This window comes from Gobius niger (genome assembly GCF_951799975.1).
Source record: "Gobius niger genome assembly, chromosome: 1".
In the NCBI taxonomy this organism is placed as follows: Eukaryota; Metazoa; Chordata; class Actinopteri; order Gobiiformes; family Gobiidae; genus Gobius; species Gobius niger.
In genome coordinates this window covers 55,446,139-55,472,264 of record NC_136852.1, presented here as the reverse complement: position 1 = coordinate 55,472,264, position 26,126 = coordinate 55,446,139, and the positions used below count along the sequence as shown (strand labels likewise).

The 26,126-nt window shown below is 41.7% G+C and overlaps 1 protein-coding gene across 5 annotated transcripts in view; it reads left to right on the top strand.

The window, feature by feature from the left end:
• Window positions 1-8,788: 8,788 nt before the first annotated feature.
• The window catches only part of LOC306980043 (transcription factor 7-like 1-A), a 35,038-nt gene continuing 17,700 nt past the window's right edge, over window positions 8,789-26,126 (top strand). For 3 of the 5 annotated variants that reach the window (XM_079579261.1, XM_079579262.1, XM_079579265.1), the window contains exons 1-3: window positions 8,789-9,801; window positions 9,910-9,982; window positions 10,073-10,200. In XM_079579261.1, coding sequence (XP_079435387.1) covers window positions 9,616-9,801; window positions 9,910-9,982; window positions 10,073-10,200 — 387 coding nt within the window. In that variant the 5' untranslated portion in view covers window positions 8,789-9,615. The remainder of the gene's footprint in view (window positions 9,802-9,909; window positions 9,983-10,072; window positions 10,201-26,126) is intronic. The other 2 variants (XM_079579263.1, XM_079579264.1) reach the window with 1 other exon arrangement.

The following is a 26,126-nucleotide window of genomic DNA, read 5'->3' as shown; positions in this document are numbered from 1 at the left end:
TAGGTTAATCCTCCAGCCAGGTGTTTCTGACCATTAGCCTTGCTCCACATCTGGAGATGGATCCCTGGGCGCCTGCCTATGCTGGCTTCCCACTGCTCCTACAGGTTGAGTTCACATGGAGGGATCTAACTGTGGAAACGCATCCAAGAAAGGCCTTTTTGGTCCAGGCTTTGGAACAATAACCCTGAGTCCACCTCTCTGCTTTATGGCTCTTTCAAAATGTGGATGCAATATTGAGAAGAGCACCTTTGGACTACAAACTTTAAAAGACCTCTTTATTAATGTTGTATATGCTTAATACCTTTTACCTCCTGTTTGCAAATATGTCATTTTATAACTAGACACAAAACCTTCCCAAGTATGCTAGAGGTAACTTGTGGGTGTTGTCGTTAAAATGAAGGAGGTGATCAAATATATTTTCAGTTTAGTATCTCTTAGACATCTCCACTATTATCTCAGCAAAATCTTGCCTGTCAGGATCTGTATCACAAATATTTGACTTGTCCTTTTAGGCTATAGCTGACTTTGGTCTGATACAGGTTTGTGTCATGAATAACTAAACAACTGAAATAAACATATTTCACTGTATTGTAAGGACATGTGTATGTGAGGCAGGTGATAAATATCCCATATGTCTTATAGCCAGGACATTTTTTTCTCTATTTCTACAACAGGCCTAAATCTGCTTGTACTCTTACATAGCAGTCCATCTCTGATTGCACGGTGCTTTCCCTGTCTTTATGACCAAATAAATGTGAGTGGTGCCAGAAGAAAAGTGCAGGATTAAAATTCCCTGTTTTGCTGCTGTCTTCTTGAGGAGCCCAGCTGCACAACTGTGTTTGTTTTCCACAGTATTCTGCAGCTGCAGACTCAGGCTTTACATAGGAGTGGGCCAAAACAAAATAGAAATTACCCATTTTTATTGGCTCATCTCCATCCATTCACAGAATTATAAGTGCATTGTTGAATTTGATAGCAGGGAAATTTAATTCTGAGGAAGACAACTTAAGTGTTTGGGGTTTTGTTTTTGGGACACAAAACAATAACACAATTTGATCTCAATCCCATATTGTAAAAGTGATGATATTAGTATTTAAACTGTAGCAGTTATACTTTCCACTTTGACAGATCCAACCACACCACTCTCATTGATATTGATATCATACAGATGCAAATATTCATTGTTTCTTACAGTAATAGTTATTCAGACATCTCCAAGAGGAATGAGTGTCAGCTCAGAACAGACAGATGCCCGGAGAAATGTGGAGGAGCAGGTATGGCATGTCAGTGAGCAGAGTGATCCAAGCTGCAGTGCAGACCTTTATACTTCAATTTGATCTTTATTATGCACTTGAACCATTATTATTGTTGTCCAGCAGGAGTAGGAAGCAAGATGTACTGTTTCTCGAGTAACTGTATAGTGTGTAGTGCAATATAGCCGTTAAAATATCTACAGTGTAATGTAATTAATGCATTTGAGTCATTTCTAATAAAAGATTTTCACTAAGCAGTTAAAATAGATGAGCGGTCATATTATATTTATTCATTTATTTTTATTGCATACGTGATTATTACTATTCCAGGGGGATAGTGCATTTATTGTTTTCGAGTGCATACTCTGTCTGTATGCATGGCAGATGTGATTCATATCAACCATCATGGCCCTCTTAAATACGGACATTTTAAAGGCGTAGCAGTTCTACCCTGTGGCAGCTGCAGACACAGGGGGCCACCACCAGCAGTGAGTCGCACCAACACATAAACATGATGGTTTCCAGACCTCTGCATTACTCTTGTGCGCTGAAGATAGTGATCCTATAGCTATACAAGGAAAAGTCTTACACACACACACACTAACACATAAATAGAGAATGCGAATAATGAAACACTCTCTGCGGACTGGGAAAAAGTGCATCTCCTCCACAGACAAAAAACAGCATGGACTAAAAATATGCAAAAGACTGTGGTGCAGTTTCCCAAGGCCAGAGAAAGGAAATAGACTGACAGTTTCTCTCTGACCCCTTTACTACCCCCCTGTAACCTCGTAACAGCCCCCACGGGGGAATCCTGCCTCTATGTGTAAAACAGACAGGCCCAAAGCATCCTGGAAGCCCACTGCTCAAAAACAAGAGGACGTGAGGAAGTCCTACATAAGCTTATATGTAGAAAGAGGCAGTGAGGAGATAATCTGAAGGTACACAGCAGGAACCACAGCAGACTATCAGAGGTCTGTGGCGGCTAATGTGCTCATTGTTGTATGGAAAGCCACATCTTTTTCTTAAGTGTGTACTCCAGAGCCTGTTATTGACATATGTGCAGGTGCTGTTGCTCAAGTCGACTTATGCTTCACACTAGTTCAGAAGAGTAAGACTGTCCTCCGTCAATGGCAAAGGTACCGTTAAAACATTTTCTACAGCAATGAAAAAGTGTAAATGTAATAAATAGGAATGATTAGCCAAACGTGTACACATTAAGAGTCATTTGGGACAAACTAACAAAGTAATAAAACCCAGGCCAAACTTTGTATGAATCCCTAATGACATAACTAGGATTATTAAAATAATACATGTAGGTCAAATGCGGGATACAATCATAATAATAATCCTAGCCTAAACAACTGCACAAGAAATGTTCACACACTGCAAAGCCTGGATGTCACAAGACACAAGAGGAGTTATATGGACAAAGACAAATCAACCATTTTTCTTAATATCTTCGCAACAATCAGCCGGGCCTCGCTGAGTTAACACTGGGCCCACAGACACGAAAACAATGGTGGGATTCTTCCAGTCTGAAGATGGCTATGGGAAATGGAGGGGATGCCAGCGCTGATAAGTGACTGAGGGGCTCGAGTTACCTCCAGCTGTCCGCAGCAGGGCATGCCTCTACGGGACCGTACGCTTCACACTTAATGCAAACTATGTCATTTGCGTAATGCTCATAAAGAATCCAGTGCATGGATTAAGTAAAGTCAATAGGCTTTTGAATGGGCTGAGGTTTACATCATAGTTTGTGATCCTCCGTAGAGTCATACAACGTCCTCAGCTGAGAAAACACAGGCTTTTAAAGGAAATGTTAACTGGGTCAATAAAACCTGCTGAATCTGGGAAGGTTCACATTGAGTGGACTTTATGGAGCTAAATGCTAAACATTGTACACCCAAAGGTACCGCGTTTCCCAAGAAAATAATGACTTGTTAATATTGGCCAGCGTCCACCCAGTACAGTAATTCTTTGTCCAGGTATGAAGCCTCAACTGCAGAAGAGAGGTTTCTATTTCTGTACTTTTTTTGTTTAATGCTATATATTTGTCTTGATAGCAAGGTATACCATAACAGTGGTAAAGGCAGCTGCTTGGCAGAATACTGTTCCTTCTTGTCTTTTTCTGTCTTTGCCTTATTTATTCATTATGCATTATAAATAAATAACAATAATAATAATAATAATAATAATAACAACAACACTAATAATAAAAATAATAATAACCCTTTCCTAACAGCGCTTTATGCAGTTCTCTAGTCGCCACCAATTTACAATCACTAGCAGGGAATGAACCTCCAACCATCAGGTTTGTTCCAGTGTCCGGGCAATTGTCACCCCCTGAACAGCCAGATGTACTTCACATGGGTAGAATACATGTATTATCCATTCACAAAACACCTATAAATCATACATGTAATTAATTTGCCAATCTCTACATTTTGCTACAAACCACACCAAAAACTAAGTCCACATCAGCTCAGATTCAGCCAGAGTCTCTTCCTGTCCATTTGGAAAAATACACGTACATTTTCAATCCGCACCACACTCCAAAAGGGAGAGTGCTTTTGGCACAGGCTTTGAAGTTCTCAGAAATAATGCTCCTTAAAAGCATCCTCCTTCAATAGGGAACAACATGCACATGCACTGTATGTCAGTCAAGAGCAATGAGTGCGCACTTCTTAGCAACCAGTTATAATATGGACCTAGGATTGAGCGTGTTTGATGTGTGGAGACTTTATAATAGTATGCAGCCTTGACCATATAGTGATGAAAAGCTATTACCAAAGTGTTTCATACAAATAGAAAGGTACATGTTAATAAGGTCCACTGCTCCCTACGGGTCGTCCAGTGGTGTCGAAGGGTGGGTTGAAGGCAGAGGACAAAGTTCCAAGTATAATGACAAATAAAGCAACAAACAAACAAACAAACAAACAAAATAAGGTGTTAAGTGTAAGATGTGCAAACAAACACTTTTGTCTCAGTCATGAAAGGGAACACTACAAATGCAACACAACACCCGAGAAAACAGAAAGACAAGAATCAAACTTTGCTGCATAGTCTTATTTTGCAGTTTAGTGTTTCAGTTACACCCTGTAGGCTGTAAAAACTGTCATCTAATCATATCCTTGCAGTGTTAAATGCCACATACGCCCATACCAGCCTGGAAACGGGACCTTTCTGTGGATTAAAGCGGATATGAGGTTATTTTTGGTGAGCTCCACAATTGCACGGGACACTCCTAACTAGACTTAGTGCGATGACTGAGAAACTGAGCTTATCTAAGTGATGCAAATAATGTGTACAGTTCATGGCATAGGCCTACTGCATGGGTGTGTATTGAGGTTTAGTGAGATCTATCTACTGTATCCACTCAAATTCTTTCATGCAAATGTGATAAATATGACAAGAAAGGTATTTACACTAAAGTAGGCAATAGTTCTAAAATCTTTAATACTTGGCAACATTCATTCTACTCCCAATGCAATATCTTAACCAACCTCAAGTCCAAGAATCCATGAAGCCTTCTACTTCTATTCTTCTTCGTTTCCTATTGGGTGTCTTAAAGAACACGTTTACCCAGTGATGTAAAAGTGATGTAAACTAAAGACTGTTGACAAAAAAAGCGTCTATCTTGAATCTGAATTGTCAAAAGTTTTAAAATGGCATCCATAACAGGAAGAAGTCATGACTGAAACCCTATGTATACCGGTACGGTATATATTTTATTTATAGTCAATACAGCTGGACATCCTATTGGTTCTATTTGCAAGTGTGTGATGTAGTGCATTGAAATTATGCCATAGATGTTCATGCGAAATTATTAAAGAGAACTTGACACAGTGGGTTTGGCCTGGTAAAACATATATAATAAACTACAAAAGATCAAGGAGTTTTAAGCTATGACGCCTTGGAAACAGAAGGCCTTAAAACGTGATGAGAAAGACGAAATTAGTGCTGAATTAGGCATCACTTTGATTGGAAATGGATTGACTGGCGCTTGGCAAAACATGAAAGAATGACCTTGAATTCTCCAAAGCAAGTATGGATCGGCACAGAGTATCTCCCATTCGTCCAACACACACACACACACACACACACACACAGACACACACACACACACACACACACACACAGTCCCCATGTGTGTGTATGTGGCTCATGTCCGATTCACCAGTGCCTCTTTAGTGTGCACAGAAATGAACACACAGTCACGTACGACAAGCCGGAGCTGAGAGAGCAACTTCAAAGCGAGGCAGATGCAGGGACAGCTCTGTGTGAATACATTTGCTGGCCACCAGTCGATCTGCCCCGAGGCTAAGATTGTGGCTGTTCGCATCTCTCCTGACCTGCCATCAACTCCCAGTTAAAGCTGCTCCCGCTCTAACAAGGTAGGCAAGTAGGGAAGGCAGAAAGTAGAAATATGCTGGCGGGGCAAATTTGGGACTTGTTAATGTCCAAATGCATCAAGAATGTCATCATAAAAAAACTAGGATTTTAAAGTACATAATGATGAGACCGTTTCATAGCATCATATGATCATGTAAATCTGTTGCTTCTAAATGTATAAAACTCAATCGCACAGTGCTGTCTTTCAACTTTCAACATATATAACAATAGAAATCTCGAAATGCCTCAAGAAGAGCTTTTGGAAATAATAATATATTTTTTTCTTTTTATGTTCTTCTATATGATTTCTAAACTAACAGTGATTAAAAAAACAAAAACATATCCACTATTCTGCATGGATAATTACAAAATATGCGGATAAAGGCTCATATTTTAGATACACTTGTTTGCAAAATATTCCTTTTATTTGGGGCATATGTGTCATATCACACCATGCTGCGATGCTTGCTGTGAACAACACTGGGTTCACAACATGCCAGCGGTGCCTGATAGCACACTGCTGAAAGTGAAGTGTGTGTGAGAAGTGTCTGTTGAAGAGACAGCCATGTTTGACAAATGCTCATTATTTTTTTTCTGCGTTTAATATTTTATTTGTTATAGACCATGAACCCAGCCAGAAGGGCGCATGGCAGTCTGCTCTTTGTGCTGGTCCACAGCCATGACACACGGACAGGATTGTGTTGCTAAGACATGATTGTAATTGCTATATATTAAATGTATTTTGTTTTTATCTTATTATTTATTATAATTGATAATATATGTTTATTGTTTAGCATATTAAATTAGTCAACTCTTATTTATAGAGCCCTTTACAACACATAGGGTGACCAAATGTTTTCCATTAAAATGTTATTATTATACTATGTTTAATGCAATTATGATATCGGTTCCTACTCTATGACTGAACATGTCTCTGGAAATGTCTATGGAAGTTATAATCATTGACATTGTCTGCATACCCTAGCTAAGATAACAATGGTGTGTAGCCTGCAGGGCTAATCTTCACCAGTTTGTGCACACATGCAATAGTGAACAGAGCCCTACTGTCCGTAAGTGCAGCGCATGCACAGGGATGGACTGTATGCTACATTTAACTGCATACAAACACACACTCACTCACATAGATACCCAGGAGTGAGGATCTAATGAGGCCCACAGAGACACTGCGGGATTGTCAGTCAGCCCTCAGCCTGCTGACATGCACTCCAACACATCAATGACTTCATGCCCAAACAGGGGAAGCCTGTCAAATTGCATCAGAGGTAGAGAAAGGTCCACAGGCCTAAGAATGGTGAGCTAGACCAGCTACATTGCAATACCCATAAAACTTTGACTTAATGCTGAGTTAGTGTTTCTACCTAATTGATAACATCATGGGATAATCCTTCAGTAGCCATTTCTTTCAACCTCCATGTCAATTTTCATAATTTTCATGTTGGCTCATTTTGGCTATTGGTGTTTTGAATCAAACATATATATTTTCCCATGATACATTTGAGATGCAATCCACTTATTTATGCAGGCATTGTTTTTTTGTTTTTTTTTTACGATTATGTTTCAATTCTGAAAAGTAAAAAAAATGAGCCCTTAAAAATAGGATATAATCTTGTTTATACAATGGCGACTGAATACATAAGACTGACACACTTCCTGTTTTTCTAGCTCCTCTTGCAAAACTCTGCCTTCAATCATATCCCTGAAGTCAACAATAATCACAGTGTCTTTGTGTGAGTGTGTCAAGGGCCGATCCACTCACTTGGCGGGGAGGTGTGTACCATAATGCACCACGCTTATCCCAGGTGTAGCTGCGCTTTGTCTTTCTAAAACTATTGTTCCAGACGTGTAATTTAACTGCTGGTAGCGTGTGATTAAGATTTTCTCAGTAAAACCAGGCTGCCATTTTAACACATTGGTAGGCAGTGTGGCTTCTGTGGTTTTCTATAAATCAGATGGACAGACGGTATTACTACTTACAGTGGCAATTCATAATTTTACACTTGTGGAGTATAGAGGGGCTTTTATGCACACAGCTGTCTAGAGTTGCTTAAGACAACATGCTGGGTTTTTATGCAGGATTGACGGAACACTGTTATAACAGAATTTTGCAGTGCAGTGTAAAATTACAGTGGCAAATGAATAAGTAATAATTCAAACTATTAAAAAAAAAAAACGCTTAAAGCTGGGTCACCTGATTTTTCCTGTTCAAACTGTGAAGTTTTTAGTTTTGTCTCAAACTCGTTTCTAGCACTCACAATCCCATTGCACATCCTAATCGTTCAAGTAAATAAATATACGCCCGTGTATACAGCTTTGAGCTGTGGCAAAGTGAAGTAGGAGGGACCACCCCCAAATAAATTGCACTAATTTAGACTTCAGAATCAGAATCAGAATTTGTTTTATTGCCATGGTTATGAACAGGTTCTCAACTAGGATTGTTTCTTTTTTCGGTTGATCGTGCAACATAAAACATATAACTTAAGATAAATAAGAATAAGACTAAAAGGGCATGCGTAAGAAGATTAAATTTAAAGGTACACTGCGTAACATTTTGAACTATACTGTTGCCGGCAAAATAAAACATGCCCATAATGACCAGCTCAACACAGAAAATGCTATTACTGCAGTGTGTACTAAAAGAATGGATTTGGATGAGAACCTAACCTGTTTTTCTTCACATCTCCATGGAAACGAGCTGGAGACGCACCCACTCCCGGTGAAGTGTACAGTCATATCTTAGGAGAGGTGAGCCTCATGAATGTTTGTTTGTACATTTATGATGAAAATATCGGTAAAATAAATGCTTGTATTTCAATTTTGTTCATTGGGTAAAATTCTACGCGGTGTGGCTTTAAACAATGATGAAGACAACGACAGTTTGGCATAGAACAACAGTGTGAGTGTTTTCTATCTTCCATCACTTCCATACTCCAACAAAAAGTCCGCTACCCCAGCTTTAGATGATTATTTTGCTTGATGGTATCTGGTATCTTGCTTTAAGTGGTTTCATCTTGACCACTTGTATGCTTTGCTCCACTGCATCACATACGGTTCGTTCATTCATCCATCCATCTATATGCAAATACAAAAAAAGAAAAGTGACAAAAGAATAAGTCATTATACTGTATCAAGCTGCGGGTCACCCTGCGCGCTCTAGGTGGTGTGCTGTATGGCTGTGAGGTGGTTCAGGGTTAAGAATAGCCGATCATTGGTGGCTCCGAATGAAGTGTCGGTTTTCAGCGCTAACTCCTCCTCTACGGACGGGCCGGGCATTTTCTTCCACTCGAACAACCAAGTAGTTTTCAGGGCGCATTCTCGGCAGCAATGTGGAGGGAAAGGGTCATCCCGTCGTCCAAGCTAAGCATTTGAACCTTCCTTTTATTTCCGTTTTGTTTTTGTTAGCCTTCATTTAGGGGTTGAACTTCAGGGGCGCCGTGTCGGTTATTTTTGCCTCCGGTTTTTGCGCGCACATGGATTTAAGAGCATGAAAACGGATGGATTTTTGTTGTTGTTGTTTTGTTTTTCTTAGCCACTCGTCTTGCTTTGGACTCTAGTTCATGTTGTCCACTGGTCTGCTGTTTGGGGAGATTCTTGAGCAAAACGAGGCGCTCGAAGTGGCCACAAGTTGCAGCAGCGAGGGGGGGACACACAGCGAAACTTCTTTGCCAAGTTTTTTTTTTTTTGCTCATCCGGTCACTGCGTCTCCAGACAGTTCTACGTCCCAGCGTGCGCGACTTTTCCCGAGTGGATTTACTCCTGGTTCAACTCAAGCCATGGGACTTGGAGCCGCTTGCAGAGGATGAACGCGGAGTTTTGAGAAACATGCCGAGCTCCTTGTAGCTAGTTTTCCCCAGACATCGACTCGACTGGACTACTCCGCAGTTGTAGTAGTGACTTTGCGCGTTTCCCAATCTCACCCAACTTGTAACTCTTCGGTGCAAAAAAAAAAATGCCACAGTTAAACGGAGGCGGCGGGGACGATTTGGGGGCTAACGATGAAATGATTTCCTTCAAAGACGAAGGGGAGCAAGAGGAGAAGATTTCGGAGAACGTGTCGGCCGAAAGGGACTTGGATGATGTAAAGTCCTCTCTCGTAAACGAATCGGAAAACAACAGCAGCTCGTCGGACTCCGAGGTAAAAGGCGCAACACGTGCAAAAATGTGTCGGGAGTTGTTTTGAACGGCGCTGTGGCGTTTCGATTAGAAAAAAAAGTTGTCCCCTCACTTTTGTTGATGTTGTTAGCAGGCAGAGAGGCGCCCCCGAACACGGCCCGACTCGGATGTGTACGAGAAGACGAGAGACTACTTCAGTGAAGGTAAAAAAAAAAAACTGGTTCTGGTTGTGCCCCTTTAAACAGACTGTGTCGGGTTTGCATTGTTGATGTTTATGTGTTCTATGCGTGCAGCACTAAGGCGACAGCAAGATGGTGGCTTTTTCAAGAGTCCGCACTACCCAGGCTACCCGTTTCTTATGATACCAGACCTTACCAATCCATACCTATCCAATGGCTCCCTGTCCCCCAGCGCACGAACAGTAAGTGTCCTGCGTCGCATGTCATTTTGTTTCCCTGTTATGTTGTGCAAGTTTGTGCATCTTGAAAAGTTTTGCGTAGAAGTTAATTGTGCACGTAGCCAGTCCGCCATATTCCCTAAGTGGTCTCTTAAGGAGTACTAACTACTTCTTTGTTCTTTTTGGGGATATAAATTTCTTTCTACCACCCACAGTACATGGGGCCCACATTTGACAACTTCTCCTTTGTCTGAAAGTTCACACACGTTCACTTTTTTTCACAGGGGATTATTTATGACTTGTCAGTCTTGCTCAAGGCTAAAAACCTTAGGCGAGCAATATTTTCCCAAAAGTTCTAAGTTCATAATGCATTTGTCGTCAGCAGCACTTGCCCAATGAACTGGTTTCTCGTGTTAAGTTAGAGTGTAAAAGTTAGATGCTGTTGGTATATCCCACAATAACAACATTGTAATACCTTGTTTTGACATACAAGGGAGGCTTTGTCCATGACAGCTGTTTGCAATGTAAAACCGCAGATGATCGCCAGTGCACAGTAACATTCACTTCAAATGTGACTCTGCATAAAATTCCCCCTGAGATATAAAACTTTTTTTTCTCCTCCTCCTAAATCTTAAAGTTTGGCTGTAAAAAGTTTGTAGTTTTCCAGTAACGCAAGCTCTTTTTATTGTTCTTCTCAAAAAAGAGTCTTCCACACTCTTTAAACGGGACTGAGTAAACTTCCTTAAAATAATCCCTGCAGGAGATCTGTGCTCCCCGGAGTTAGTCCATCCCCCAATCTGTGTCACCCCCCCCCCAAAACAAGGACTTTCGTTAGGGCCTGGCAAGCATCCCACTGAAAAGACCCCCCACCCCTCTCCTCCACCCCCCGCCGCTGCCCCACCTCTCTGCTTTTCTGTCCTCCTTTCACAGCCCCGGACCCACTCCCAGCGCTACCTCCTCTCTACCTTCCATTCAATTAGAAAGGCGTTAGTTGGCCATTGTTATTCTGAGCAGTCTTGATGGCTTCATTGGAGGTCTCCATTGAGGCTCATTAACTAAATGGCTGCTCTACTCACGCGAGGTGTTGCAATGTAGGTGCCATAACCATGTGCTGCTATGTTGAATATTTTGTGAATTGGTATTTTTTATGACACAAGCATATTTGGACTATTGGTATATTGCATGTAGAATTAGTCTCCATGATCATGACTTTCAATATTTCATGTTAAGAGAAAACAACACAAAATTGGTAGGCCCTAGTGCTGCGAGAATGCGCTCTTGTTTTCATTATTGCACGTTAGTTTAAAAAAAAAAAAACGGGAGGTTTAATATAATATTGAGGTCAAAAGACAATGGTTTTCTTTACCTCTTCGTAGTCTCAGTATGTTGCTGTTTATTTTGCAGCATCTTGTAGCCCGTTCCCTGGTTTGAAACCGGCTCTTGGCAGCGTATTATCATGTAAAGCTTTGTTTTGCCCCGTATTATTCTGTTGACGACGAGGAAAGCCTCTTATACACGCTTTTTTATCTCGTGTAAAGCAAAGTTTAAAATTAGAACATTTGACACTGTTGCTTACGGCAAAGTAGCGGAATAATGAATGCAGAGGATTTAGAATTTTAGCATTTTAATCCCCATATTTAAGAGAAAATAATGAGGTCATTGGGACACGGTGCGCTGCCAGTGTCAATCAGCACCGTGGCAGCTAACAAGCAGGCGGACAATGGCTGGCATACTTAGGACATGTCTTAAGGTCTGCTGCGTATTGCACACTGCTCTCGGCTTAGTGTCAGTTATGGCTGTGATTGATGGGCTGTTGGGCTTTTTATGCCCTGGTAGTTTGTCTTGTTTACACCTGTGGATAAGACCCAGAACATATGTGGGGTGGGGATAGATGGTATTCATGACCAGTGTTGCAGCTTTTAGACAGAATTAAAAATTTTGTAAAAAGGTGTCACATACAATATAACGTGGAGGGAGGACATTACGTTTTTTTGTAATGGATATTGTTCTACCAAAGTCTTTGTAAATTGCGACCAACCAAGAATATTGCAATTTATCCGGTGTCCATGCTGCCATATTGTGCTGATTTTGCCGTGACGCATTTAACAGCAAAAAGCCTTATTGTCTGTCAAGGTAAATTCTCCCTCCGGTTAAGTTGTGATCTGATCTCTAATTGCTGCTCTCCAGACAGGCAGGATCCCTCTTGGAAAGCTCCACTTGGAATGATAGATTAGTGCTATAAGTGTGGTATGTAGTTGCACTGAGACATATTGATGCTATGTCTCTCAAACACATCATGTGATTAACACCGAACAGCAGAATGTGCCGCTTCCACTTCCAGGTGCAGAGCTCATGTTCATAGCTTTAGGTGAACGTAAATATTTTTGTAATTACAGTTGCAACAATGTGTCTGGCAAGAGGGGACTTTTTTCTTTCCGCATTACCTTCATATATCACTTTACAACTTCGTGTAGTGCAATGTTTTGCGCTGTTAAACTGGCCGCCTTTACATATTTTACATATCAGTTTTGCAAAGAACATGGTGCTCAGAATTCATTCCTTAAGAGTCAATGCAATGTGCTGCACGTTGAAGGATTTGAGGCCCGACATTTAAATATGGATGTGGCAACCCTATCATGAGCAACAAGAGACAGGCCTATATGCGATCAGTGCGCAGTTTCCCCCGAGGGCCAGACATAACTGATTTAAAGCCTGCTCCGGGATGACATTCCCCTGTAATCCACTGAGAGAAGGAGGAGAGTTGTGTTCAAGAGATGTTGCAGGAAAATTGACTAAAGTCACTCAATGCATTATTTGTCTGTGCTCTGATGAGATTATGAGCGCATTGTTCCTGTTTATAGTGACAGACTAGTGCCAGATCTAATTGGTTGGAAGATACGGTGTGTTTGTCACCTCCTGTCAGCCTCATCAGCACTTTAGATAACTCTGTTAGTACATCATCATCATCACTGAAGGGCCAAATGCCTCTTGTGTGTGAGAGTTAGCGAGTGAGCGAGACCCAGGTTAGCCGCTATAATATATCTCCATCAATTACGCAGTGAAAGGAAGGATTGCTGAGTTGATAAAAATGTTCTGTTAGGAAGAAGAGCTCCGCAGAGGAAAAGAAACCCCGAAACTTTCTCACAAACTTGTTCAACACTAATAGGACAAGAAAAAAGAGGTGCACATAATTGTCAAAGGTTGTGTTCTCATTTTTGACAAAACTATAGTGTCAAATCTGAATTTTCCATTAAATCATTCATAAATTTCAGCACGTCTTTTCAATACAAAGGTGTGATTTACAGGCATAATTTGAAAATGAGTTTAGCTTGATTTTTTGTATTATCTAACGTTTGCCTACATTTCGTTATCAAGACATAGAGCATTTATAATCATGTGCTTTTGTTCAGGTGAGAAGTGAAAGGCAAGTTTGACCAGGCCTGGACATGCCAGTAGTTACAATAGCACATCTTTGTGACTTTTTATCCCCTTTTCTAAGTTTAGTCCTCAAAACTAACGGACAAAGGAAAGTCAACACGCGCATTGTCCTGCCGTATAAAGGAGCCTCTCCCTGCACAAGCGAGCGCTATTTGTCTAGAGGCGTCTTTTCAGCAGGCTAGCACTTAGCATGTCATTCACCTCTGCTATGTATGTGTCTATGCGTTTGCACACTTGCACCCATCCGTGCGGCATTGCTTTTCAGTGAGATTTCAGGATTGGGTGGGGGATTGAGGTGAGGCTCCGCTGCAACAGAGCAACAGTGTACAGGGCTCTCACACTGACAACCTTCAGTGTTGTATTTGCTGCAGGTAATCCGAATGTGAGCGCACAAATATTTTTTCTGCCAAGCACTGTGTCAACAGCGGCCAGCATTTTTGACTAGAGTTATAGTTTTGAAACATTTTTTTTCTCTTCAAAGGCAAACACATCAACATCATTTTAGTAGCACTGTTCAATTAGCAGCAGATTGCAAGCGACCACAGAAATGGCATAGCTGGCACTGAGAACTTGCTCTGGAGCTATAAAAGTGTAATTATTCCGTATACATAAGGAAATAAAAGCATATTTGGCAGAAATATGGTCCCATACAAAAGTTTTATTAACTAACAAAATGCAGCTTTTTGACCACATGATGAAGCTCTGGTCACTGGTCCTGTATTGAAAAGACATATTGCACCTATACTTCAATACTCTGAAGGAATATTATATTTGGGGTATTCAATTACAGTTACTTGATTCAATTTATAAACGTGTCCTCCGTGGAACTTGTATTTTGCTGAAAATGGGTTATATTGTATAATTGAAAAGGAGAATCTCTTTTAAGCTTATGCCTGCTTCTTTTTAGTACCATTGTTTTCTGTTTTACTGTTTCTATACAGTTTGATAAATAAACGTGTGGTGAAGATAAGATCAAATTCAGTGCTTTCTAATTGGACACAAAAGCCTTATATCTAACTATGATATGATATTTTACAGGATTAAATCAATCTTATTTTTAATCAAATTTTTTAGTGAGAATGTGTCTATTCTGTATTTCAATATAAAATCCTTTTAAACTCCTTATCCTAAACCTGATTCCGGCAATATAGATTTTTTTGACCAATATGGCCTTTTTAACCCCCATATATCATTTAGCACAGTGGTTCCCAAACTGCGATATGTGCACCACTGGTTGTACTTGCTACTCTTGCTACTCTGCCGGCATTTTCTGGAATTTGGCTTATACAATCATGAAATGGTGTATTTTGTTCTGGTTTAGACATGTTTACAGTCATTTTAGTCTAATTTCGATGTATTATTCTCTTTTTAAGTCCGGTTTAGTCCCTTGATCATCGCCTTGTGGTACTTATATGCAAAGTTTGATACTAGTGCTCTAGCATATGAACATCACTGCTCATCACTTAAAGTGCTGCTGTTTATGGCATGCGTTATTCAGACAAGTATTGCAGTACTTGTTGTATTCTACAGGTCTAATCCAGGTCAGGTCTAATTAGCTCACCCCAGTGCATTTTATAGTGGTAATTACTGCTGTGTGTTAAAGTTACACGCTGAGATGGCTCTAAACCAGTAGATTTCATGTCTTCAGGCAGCTCAGTGGAGTCCTGTCCCACCTTGCTCTCACTTTTCCTGGAACAATTACGAGTATAGGCATCGTCTTCCACTCTCCCGACCCGAGACGCCTCACTTTTCTGACAGCACTTGTGTAAAACTTTGTGTAAAAATGGTGTCAGTCCTCGTCTACATACTTCCCATCTCTGGTCTCTGCGGAAAGCATGAGTTGGCGTCAATTCCTCGCTGCTACCCCATTGCCTCGCTGGTTCACTACCTAACAGCCCAGCCCACCCGGCCCGCCTGACATTAGTGATTCTGTTTATAGCCCTCTCTGGCTGCTCTTGTGCGGGGCCCATCAGGAGCATCGCTGCGTCCTTTGAGGGAAGGAGAGGCAGCGGCTCATCTCTCCAGCCGTGGACGCCCATCCTCAGTGACATCAATGAGTCCTTTTGATGTGCCAACATGAATATGAGTGCAAATGTGTTTTTATCAATTTATGTGTTTTTCTCATTGATGGTGTTTGGCCACAGCTACAGCAGCGCGTTGGGGGTTTGTACATTGCATTTCCCTGTTTATATTCAGACAATCTGGATTTAAAGTTTAAAAACATTGGACTAGCACTGAGCATAAGAGACAGAGATGAAACCGATTGTAGTTGTACTGCGCAATTGCAAAATGCGAATATACCTTTTTGACAGCATAAGAAATAAACTTACCATATTTCGTCATTGTTCTGCTCTTCATATTTAGTTTGGATGCATGTTCTTAAAGTTAGACTGCACAATTCATCGCAGTCGAATCAAAAACGCAATTAGAATAAAGATATTTTCTCAGATGGTTATTCTATTAGTTTAGCGGTTTGTGTTTCAGTCGTCTCTTGAAAAGTTACTGATAAAATTTCTTGAATCGTTATCCTAAACATAAACCATATAGTCAAAGTAGTTTAAAGTAGAAGGTATTGCAACAATGAATACAACAGTCAGACAAGTTCCATGGCCCACAAAACTGTCTCAAAACGGTCAATTATTATGTATAAAGTCATCAAACCATTTAGTCTGAGCCCCAAAATCCACACCTCATCATTAGATTATATAGTGCATTTGTGTAAAAACTTAATGAGGATATAGGTAAGTGTATGTGTGCCCTACTGTAAAACTCCCATAACGAAATGTTTTCCTCTGTAATTGTACCTTAAACACCTCTCGGAGCAAATAAAACATGATTGTACGGCAGGAGGAAGCTCGAAATGCTCTAAACAGGGTTTCATCAGTCTGGTATTTCAAGCAGCTGTTTTCAGTTTGAGCTCTGCAGGCAGTGAGGAGGGAGAGAGAGTGCAGAGATTGTTGATGAGATGTGGTGGTGGGAGCATAAACTGGGGCAGATATGGGCCCTACTATTCTTCGCGCCTGTTATCCCGAGGTGGGACAGCTTCCAGACCTTGAGGCTCTCGGTTATCTGAGGGGATTCTGCCTCCCAGGGTGCACAGCGGTATTACTGTAAACCTCAGTGCTTTGTGCAGTTTCCCCTTTAAATCCACAGCCCAATCAGGAGGCAGCGGGAGGCTATCAGATCATGAGCGTGTAGCATCAATATGACTACGGTTTAATATCAGATTCACTCCAGTTCACGCAGAGGGCAGGAACATGTCTTCTTAGAGACCAGCTCATTCCTTAGTCTTCAACTTGCAAATTCAGGCCACAAGGGATCTGGAGTCTGTCTGCCGGTCCCAAGCCAGGATAAACAGATGGTCATAAAGTAACTCCACAAAAACTTAAATCAGGAGCAGCAACTACAGCATGATGTAGTGACCCCAAAAAGGAAATGCCAAAGAAAGAAGAAGTCTTAGTGAACTTGTTGTGGTCAGACTAAATTAAGAAGTGCACTGAGAAGTCCAGGAGGAGGTTGGTTGACAGAGAGCAGAGCAGCTGTTCCTCATGGTGGAGTTATAAATCAGTTTGGCTGGCCCCCACTGAGTCTGTCCCACCAACGGAAAGAGGGACATGGATGTTTCCTGCTGGTACCAGTCATAAAAGCCCTGACGGGACCCATGTCATATTATCATATCCACCTGTAAATGAGAAGGATGTGCCATCTGCGAAGAGGATTGAGCTATAGGTCAAAACGACTGGCAGTGTAGGGACAGCAGTGGATAGTTACGAGGAATAAAGATATTTGTTTGAGTTTGTGGGACTCACATGCAGTAGCAAAGACAGTATGCACGCTTGGCTAACAGGTCCAGGTGTGTCCCATTGATGCAAATGTTTTTTTAATTAATTTTTTTCTATTTTTATTACTTTTTACAAATTGTCAGTTGGCTACTTTCTGCATATTTTGCTTTGGCACATGCTAAGATGACTTGCAGTTCCATAGAACGCAAATCCCAGAAAGTTTTATCGTCCTCATTATTACTCATGTACATATTAAAGGGATATTTCAAGATTTTTGACATAGGGCCTCATTTCCTAGTTATCCAGAGTGATTTTGATTTCTGGAGATTGCTTTATTCATGCAGTCCTTATATTTGAAGAGTTTAGTGGTGCTAGGCTAGTGCATGTCTATAGTAACTAGTAGCCTGCATTAAAAACATTCAGACCCAAGCACCTGAGGAAAATCACTCACAACACCAGACTACTGATATAAATGTCTGTATTGACTGTCACTGAATATTTTTTTCAATATAACCATTTAGATTTTGAAAGAACTTATATTTGAGCAGCATCAGCTTCCTGGTTGTAAGCTACGCAGCAGCGGAGTGATCTGCTAGGTTACCGGATCTACAGTAGTTTGTTTACCTTTACTACACTTGGAATTCACACAGGAGCTTTCTACAAATCAGATATGGTAACGTTTGGACGACTACCCAATGATTTTGAAGAGGTTTTTAATGCAGGCTACTAGTTACCATAGACATGCACTAACCTAGCACCACAAACTCTTCAAATGTAAGGACTGCATGAATTGAAAATATATATATATCTCCAGAAATCAACAACACTCTGATAGCTAGGAAATGAGGCCCTATGTCAAAAATCCTGAAATATTCCTTTAAGTTGGAGAAATGTCCTGAGTCCGTATCATACTCTTCTCCATACTCTGATGAGATTATAGATTAATTGTCACATATTGGTCATAACTTCACCTCTGGGTGCCCCTCACTTCCCCTTGTTACTCTCATAAACCAATTGTACTTGTTAAGAAGTCACAATGTTCCACAGAGCCTGAAATTTAATTAAAGCCAAAGCAAAGGTTCAAGTCATCTCAAATGTGTAGCCTCCTTATCTCCAACCAGACTTGTGGATCCCATTAGATAAACTGCCGAAAGTTTGATGACTGGATATTTTTATGAGCTTCTTCCACAGGATGTCACTGCGGTAACCTCGTCTGCCCAATTTAAAATTATGAGGTAATTTTCCTGATTAGTTCTGAGTAATAGCTGTGCTACCAGACATAAGAAAGTCCCAAATGCATTGGGTTTTGTGCTTTCTTCCTCTTTCTTTGTTACACAAATGTTTCATTTGATATACTCAAGTTGAAAAGATTTGTTTCAGTTTTCCCATTGAATAAAATGAGCATTAGCATGGGTTTGACCCTGTCTCGGTTGATAATGACAGATGTGGGAGGGGTGCATTGCAACTCCACACCTCTCCTGACATAATCCGTCATCCTTTGGCTCGATCCCAAATCCTGACAAATGTCACCAGCTTATTTGCGGCAAATTTGGAGTAGCTACATTAGAAAACAGGATCTAATCAGGCCTGTATATGTCAGAGAGTGGGCCGGGGAAGCCTTTTGTGTGATTGGTACATGGGTCGGAGGGGCTGCCTATTGGAAATCCCTGAAGCAGGCTTTAGGGGCAGGTCTGATTCTCGTGTGAAATGGGCAGGCTCTATAGCTCTGGGCTGACTTGACTGAGGCTGTATGGGTGTGTTGGCAGGGGGAGCGGCAGCCATGAATAGGGTCTTTGACTACCTCAGACTTGCCCTGAAAGGCAGGACAAAGACCCTAGGGCCATGGCTTAGAGCCTCACAGCTGAGCTACAGAATGCTTGGCCCAGTCTTCTCCCTCTTTCCCTTATTTAAATACTACAGTGGCTTTCAGCACTCTGGTGACCAAGTCTCGCATTCATAACATAGCGCTTGCTATTGACTTTTCTGTCTGCTCTTGTTTACAGTGGTCGTAAATCTGTTTATGCAACCCCTTCTCATAAAAATGGACACTGGCAAAAGTGCATCACGGAGTCAAGATTGGTTCATGCTGATCATATATTGGATACAACATAACTAAATGAAATGCCTAATCAAATGACAATGACCTTTTATATTCCAAAAGATGATATTATCAAGGTGAAACTTGCATCTCCAAACTCACGTCAGGGTCAATTTATAATGCCCCGACAGATCTGTGTTATTCCTTAGTTTCAGATTTGCAGTGCCGGAATAAAAAGCCATAAATCTTTGCTGTGGAGTTAATGGGGTTATTTGAGTCCAATCCAGACACTCTCTCCCCACTGAGTGTCTAATTTCAGAATGTCACTCAGAGCTTTGTTTGCCCCCCAGGGTGAAGGGTGAGAGGTCAAGGTTCAGGGCCAGTTGGCTGAGTGGTCACAAAAGCCCAGGCTTCCCTCAGCACATCCGATCACTTCGTCCACTCTAGCCCGCCGGCCGCAATGACGAAACCAGCTTGCAGCGCTTGTCTTATTTGGGATGGATTGTCCCGCTTGCGAAAATTAATGTCCACTTATGAGCTTGTAATTATAATAGCTACACAATGACTTTCACAAAGAGGCTTATATTTTCACTGCCAACATTCATTTTATTACTTCAGTGGAAACTACACAGTTAAGGATAAGGATTTTGTTTTGGCAAGGCCACTGTATTGTCCAGCTTTTCTCCGAGTAAATATCCCAGGACTGCCATTGTTGAGACTATTTCAAATGGGCTCTGAGCTGTTGAAAAAAAGCGTTCTTTCTTTGTTCAGAAAAATCGAAAACACCTCCGAAAACTTTCTGGACCCCTCGCTCATAAGCCTCCACCCTCAACCTCCAGCTCTCCTCTTGCCCCACCACCACCCAAACATGTCCCGTGGCCAGGTTTATTATGCCGTTTCACGCAGACCAAAATTGCAGCTGCATGGAGAGCAATCTGGAGCACATTAGCCCAGGCGCTGTGATTTATAAATTGTTTCTCAGGCCATAAATCCCTGCTGTAATTGTGCACAAGCAGCCTCACTCTTTCTCCACTCGCTCCCCACCTCCTCCTTCTTACTCTGAGCAGCTTACAGTTCCTTGGGTTAACGCTAATTGTTTGCAGAAGTGTGCAGTTCAGTTTGAATAAAAGTTTGCGGTGCTGTGGCACTGATTTGGCCGGGGCACAAAAAGCTAGTTGTTGCAGATACACTCACTTTACTTTGTTGGGGGAACTAACTTGTGTCGCACAAAACCTCAATAGCGTCCAGTCCAGAACGTTTTTTCTTGAACTCGCTGTTGCTCCGGTTCCTGCGCTGCATTCCTGAATACTGTGTAATTGTAAGGGGGCCTCTCCTAAACCTTGTCCCTGGGAATCTGATATTTACAGCAGCTCCTGATCGTAATCACCTTGCCTTTCTCATTAGATTGTATTGGAACTGAAAGATAGCAGCAGCTGCATTATGTATTTTTAAAAGCATGTCCAACCACGAGCGCTCTGCTTTGTGTCTCGGAGATGTTTTAGGACCCGCTTGAACGCTGTCGAGTCAGAGTCATTGAAAAGCTTAACATTATTTTGTCTTAAATCTTTGCATTGTGTGTTGTTTTTTTAAAGAACTGTCTGGAAGTGGGCCTCATGACTGGCCTGCATGTGACCCCGTGACCTTTCTTAAATGGGCATTCCTTAAATCTCAATTGATTCATTGTCGCATTACAAAGTTTTAAACCCCAGGATGTGAATGTTGAATCCATAACCGTTGGTCCTTACGAGCTGAGCAAGGCCATGTGCAGACTCTAGATAGCAGGAAATGACTTTTACATATGTTTTAGGTATAACGTTTTTGGCTGGGGTCCAGACCTCCCTGCAGCTTGGAGACAGAGTATAGCAAATGCGAGGAGAATGACATGGTACATTATAGCACACATTTCTGGTGAACTAGCAAAGTAATAGTCAGCAGCGTTTGATTGAGAATATAGAACCATGTCTACCAGTGGAAGTTGCTAGCCTCAGCAGATGTGCGTCGGTCCCGCATACCTGTGGCGCGCACGAGTTTGCATAGGGCAGAGTCTCCGGGGGTGGTGGCGGCGGGACGGGCCCTCGGGTTTGCACTGAGGTGATAGCCGTGTCAGGTAGTAAAAATTGAGATGAGACAGGGCCTGGACATTTGGGCTCGAACACAGAGCAGGCAAACACAGGGAGGCATCTGCAGGCAGCTGTGTGGGGGGAGGGGCCAGGCCGGCGAGGGGTGTGTGGAGCTAGGGTGGTGTTGGGTGGTGAGGGAGTAGGGGGGTGGGGGGGGGTCCCAGAGTGAACACAATCAGCCCTCTGTTTTCATAAGACTTGAGGTATGTGAGAGCAGAAACAAATGTGTTTAATTTAGGGCCCTTATTTTTTCTTTCTCTCCCCTCCCCGTCTCTCCACTACACCCACGTATGCCCACCTCAGATTTGAAGAACTGACTTTTTCCCTTCAAGATCCTTCTTCGCTGGGTCTTTTGCCTCAGTCAGCTGCAGTAAGCTTGAAAAAAAAAAAAAGAAGCAACAATCCTCCACTGTGCTTGGGCCTAAGAGGCACTTTTAGCAGATGGAGTGTGATTTACTCTTGGGGTTAGGGGTAAATATTTGTAGTTAGTATTTATTTCATATCTGAGTTTAGATGTTTAGAGATAGGGTTTGAAGATAGAACCACGTCTTACAATAGCTTCCTGTGTGTTTGCCTTGTAAATAAATGTTTGTGTATCATTGGTGGGAGCATGAATAACACATCTTACTCAGCTGCGATTTACTGTAAACAAATCCAGCATTGGCAACCACTTTCTGGACTTAATTATAAACTCTTATGACAGCGAGTTTCAATACATAAACCAGGCTACTTCCTTCAATAATAGAAGTGTATGCGGATGAGACATACATCTGGTGACCTTGACATAGAAAGATGAAGTTTGTTTTTGACACATGAAGCAACGCGCTCTGTGACAATTAGTAGCAGCTCTCTCACTTCCAGGTAACGCAAACCACAAAATTCACTTCACATAATTGACTTGAATAGCCACTCTCCTCCCCTGACTTTATGGGATGGCCTCGCTCTCTCCAGATGCGTAATCATTCTCTGCTGTGGGTAATTATACAGTAAGTTTATATGACCTACACTAACAGAATTACACACTTATTCGTAACTTTAACCTCAGCCGAGACCAGACCCCTGTTTTAACCGCACATCATTAAAAGTACCTGAAAGTCGATAGGGACAATGGCAGCTTCTTTTAAAGTACTCTCTGCACACAGGAAGTGATAACTTTAGATTGTGTCATGCAAACTCAACTCTGAGACAAATAATTTGTTGAGTTGCAAATATTTAAGCTCCTACTGAAGTGGCAGTGTACGCTCGGTAAAGCATATGAAGTCTTAATGATTTGTATCGGTCCTTTTGGATTTTGTTCGCTGGTCCTTGCAGTCAAGAGATGGTAACGTAACTCCATAAACAAGTTAAACAAAAGGTTAGAGTTGTTTATGCTTTTACAAGAACTAAACAATGTGCTGTTGCATACACGGGTGATACTCGCAAGTGAGTTAATCCCACACCATAAAAACACAGTGTTTTACTATTTATTTTTTGTTCAATGAGATGAAACAGGCAACAGGTGTGATTATATTAACCATCACTGCATTATGTGCTGGACTCCTTCATAAGACAAAATTACCATGTTAATCATTCTGATACAGATATATGTTATCAGGAGTTTAGGCAACAGTCCCTAACTCTGTAAGAAGTGTAAAACATGGAGTGGAAACTGCTGCAGACGAAGCGGAACCGTCTTGAAATTGTTACTTAAATCTTGCGTGGTGTTGGGAGACCCCCCTGGTGCAGACTCCTTGCTTACTCTCCCCTCTCTCTTCGCACTAATAGTTCTTTTGTGTACAAGAGCATGTTAAGAGGCCAATGAGCCTGGCCTTAATAGGCCACGTTGCCATAGAAACAAGACCACTCTGGCTGTCTGACCTTTGACCCAGTTTTTTTACCCGCTATGAATACGAGTGGACGACCAACCAGGTCACAATGGAGCCCCAGCAAACCCAGGGAGTGCCCTGTCATAGTCACTTAACTTCATTCCTCTATGGACTAATGGACACTTCAAATGTGGAGCCATTATCAGCGCTATCTCCACTGTGGTTCGCTCAGGGTGAACATCCATACCTACACAGCAGGTCCAGTCTGAGAAATTAGCATGAAGATACAATGTGGGATGAAATATTCAGCTGACTGTCTTTTTTTGATACAACATTTTTTGTAAATACATCTGGAAAGTGTACTAATCTCATTACTACTGATGAAAGCTGCTTAAAACATGAATGTTTTCTTTAAACTGATATTGGCCCTCTATCGGCTGGGTGCATGTCATTTCCCCATCAATTACACACTAATTAGCACAATGACTGCTGAGGTTTGCTTAAGAATTGTCACTGTAATTGCCTGTAATGTTGCCAAACAATGTGAGTTAATGCAAACTTTGCAGGAGGGTGGGGGCTTCTTATAATGTCTTTGTGTGTAAAGCTTTTATTGTGTTGCATGCATAGATGAGGTGGAGGTGTCAATGGCTCCGCATGAGCAGGTGATAGCAGCAGAGCAGAGCAGTGAGGGTCTGTGTGTCGTTGTGGCAGGCCTATTGTCTGAGGCTGCACTCCATACGGGCAGGAGACCATCATTAACACCTCTGCCAACAGCACGCTGTGTGGCCCATTTGTTTTCTGTTGGGGGTAAAAGAAAACAATGGGGAGGGGTGCTCCACTCAGTGGGTGATTGACATTATCTGCTGCAGTAATCCATAGAGGCATTCCTGTTACAGCTTTCCACCACAAGACAGGCATGTCTCCTCAGCACTGATACTGTGTTTACTGATTCAGTGCATTTTTCACTTTAAAACTTTTTGATGGCTGTTTTTATTTTATCGAAGTTGGTAGCTTCTTCTTATACTTTCGGCCATAGAGACAGTAGTGCTGTTTGCAGTTTTGTCCAGAAATAGGCAGATATAGTTGGTGATTGGTACCAAAGTTTGGGATATTTCTGTGTTACTGGCAGTCAGTGTGACTTAGTTTGACAGCAAATGTCCAGACATCTGTCTCCTCTGTGCGCTCTGATGTTGGCCTGCAGTGTGGCACCATACACTTCACAGTGACAAAGACAGTTGGCTGTGTTTTCTTGCTTCTATGAGAGCAATGTAACAATTAGAACCAGCTCTGGCAGGACATGCGCCCCAGAGCATATGCTGTATACTCCACTTCAAAAACCAAAGGGCTCCAGTGTAGCTGTTTGGAATATTTCAGTGGCAACATTGCCACCTTTGTCGCATCTGCTTCCTGTAAAAGTAGCACATTCTGTGATGTCTATTCTGAGAGCTGGAGGCTGTAGGGAAGCCTGGAAGACACTTCAAGAACTGTGAAAATGGACCACACAACCTTGTCTCAGTCTGTGCTGGTGATCTAGATCAGATGCTAATTAATATTGTAATAATTAACAATCAATTTTTTTTATTTTTTTATTTTGTAATTCACCCAGTTTTTGCTGATCCACAGTGTCTTGACTTTATTTCCTCAAATTCACACTTGGACACACCCCTAGGTACTTGTGCCTATTGATTTGACATCACTGTTTGCTCTTAGACCTTTTTAAACGTTAACTTCGACTTTTATCATGAATATGTGGCCCAACTGGCCCAAACTCTTTAATATTAGCCATTTCTGACAAATACCTAACCTTGCGGGCTTAGAGTCACTATGGCAACACATGGAGGGCCAAACTAATGCACTTTTGATCCATGTTGCGATTTTACATTTTGACAGTTAAACATGTATGTAACATTCATGAAAACATGTTGGGGACAGTGGAGGACAGAGGAGAAAAGGCTCCGATGATGCCAAATCAAAGCCTTTTTGTTTGTGTGAAAATATGCACATTTGTTACGAAAGTTTGTGTTTGAATGTTATAAATACAATGCTACCTTTTGAAATCTGCCATTTCTTCCTAATTATGTGACGTTATTATGTTATGACGTAGTCGTATTGGTGCACAACAACATCACTATGAACTGTTGGAGGTCAGAGCTGTGTGTCAGTGTATTGCAGCTTTAACTGGATCTGTCCATGTGTGTGTGAACAGTGGCTCCGAGGTGCACTGTAATTAAAAGAAAAGTAAGCGCTCAGAGAAGTGCCTGGGGGCCTGTTCCTCCGTTCTGGCAGAAGCTGTCAAATACAGGATGGATGTGGTGGGAGAGCTGGGGTGGGCACAGCCAGCTATACCAAACGCTCACAATAGTGCTTGTTTCATTTGTGGAAGAATCCATGATTGACATAGATTAGACAGAGGAAACTGCATTGTTTTGGGTTTTCTCTCCAGAGAGAAGCATTCATTAGGCCCTATGCACACAGCTCAGTAAAGTTTCAATAGGGAGCTAGCAGCCTCTAAAAGCAACTGCCTCCTGACAGTTGTATGGACTTGGGCCCATTAGTTGGAACCATACGATTCAGCCTTGAGCAGTAGGCCTGTAGTGAAAATGAAGAGGGCTGATGTCAACTCTAAGAATTTCCCCTTTTGGAAGGGAAAGGGTCCCCTTCCCCTTGCGTCGCTGCTCTGTTGGAGCCCAGCTGTCAGGAAACAATACCTCGGTCTGCTCCACAAACTCATGCTCTCCCTTTCCCTCCTCCTATAATGTCTTTTCCA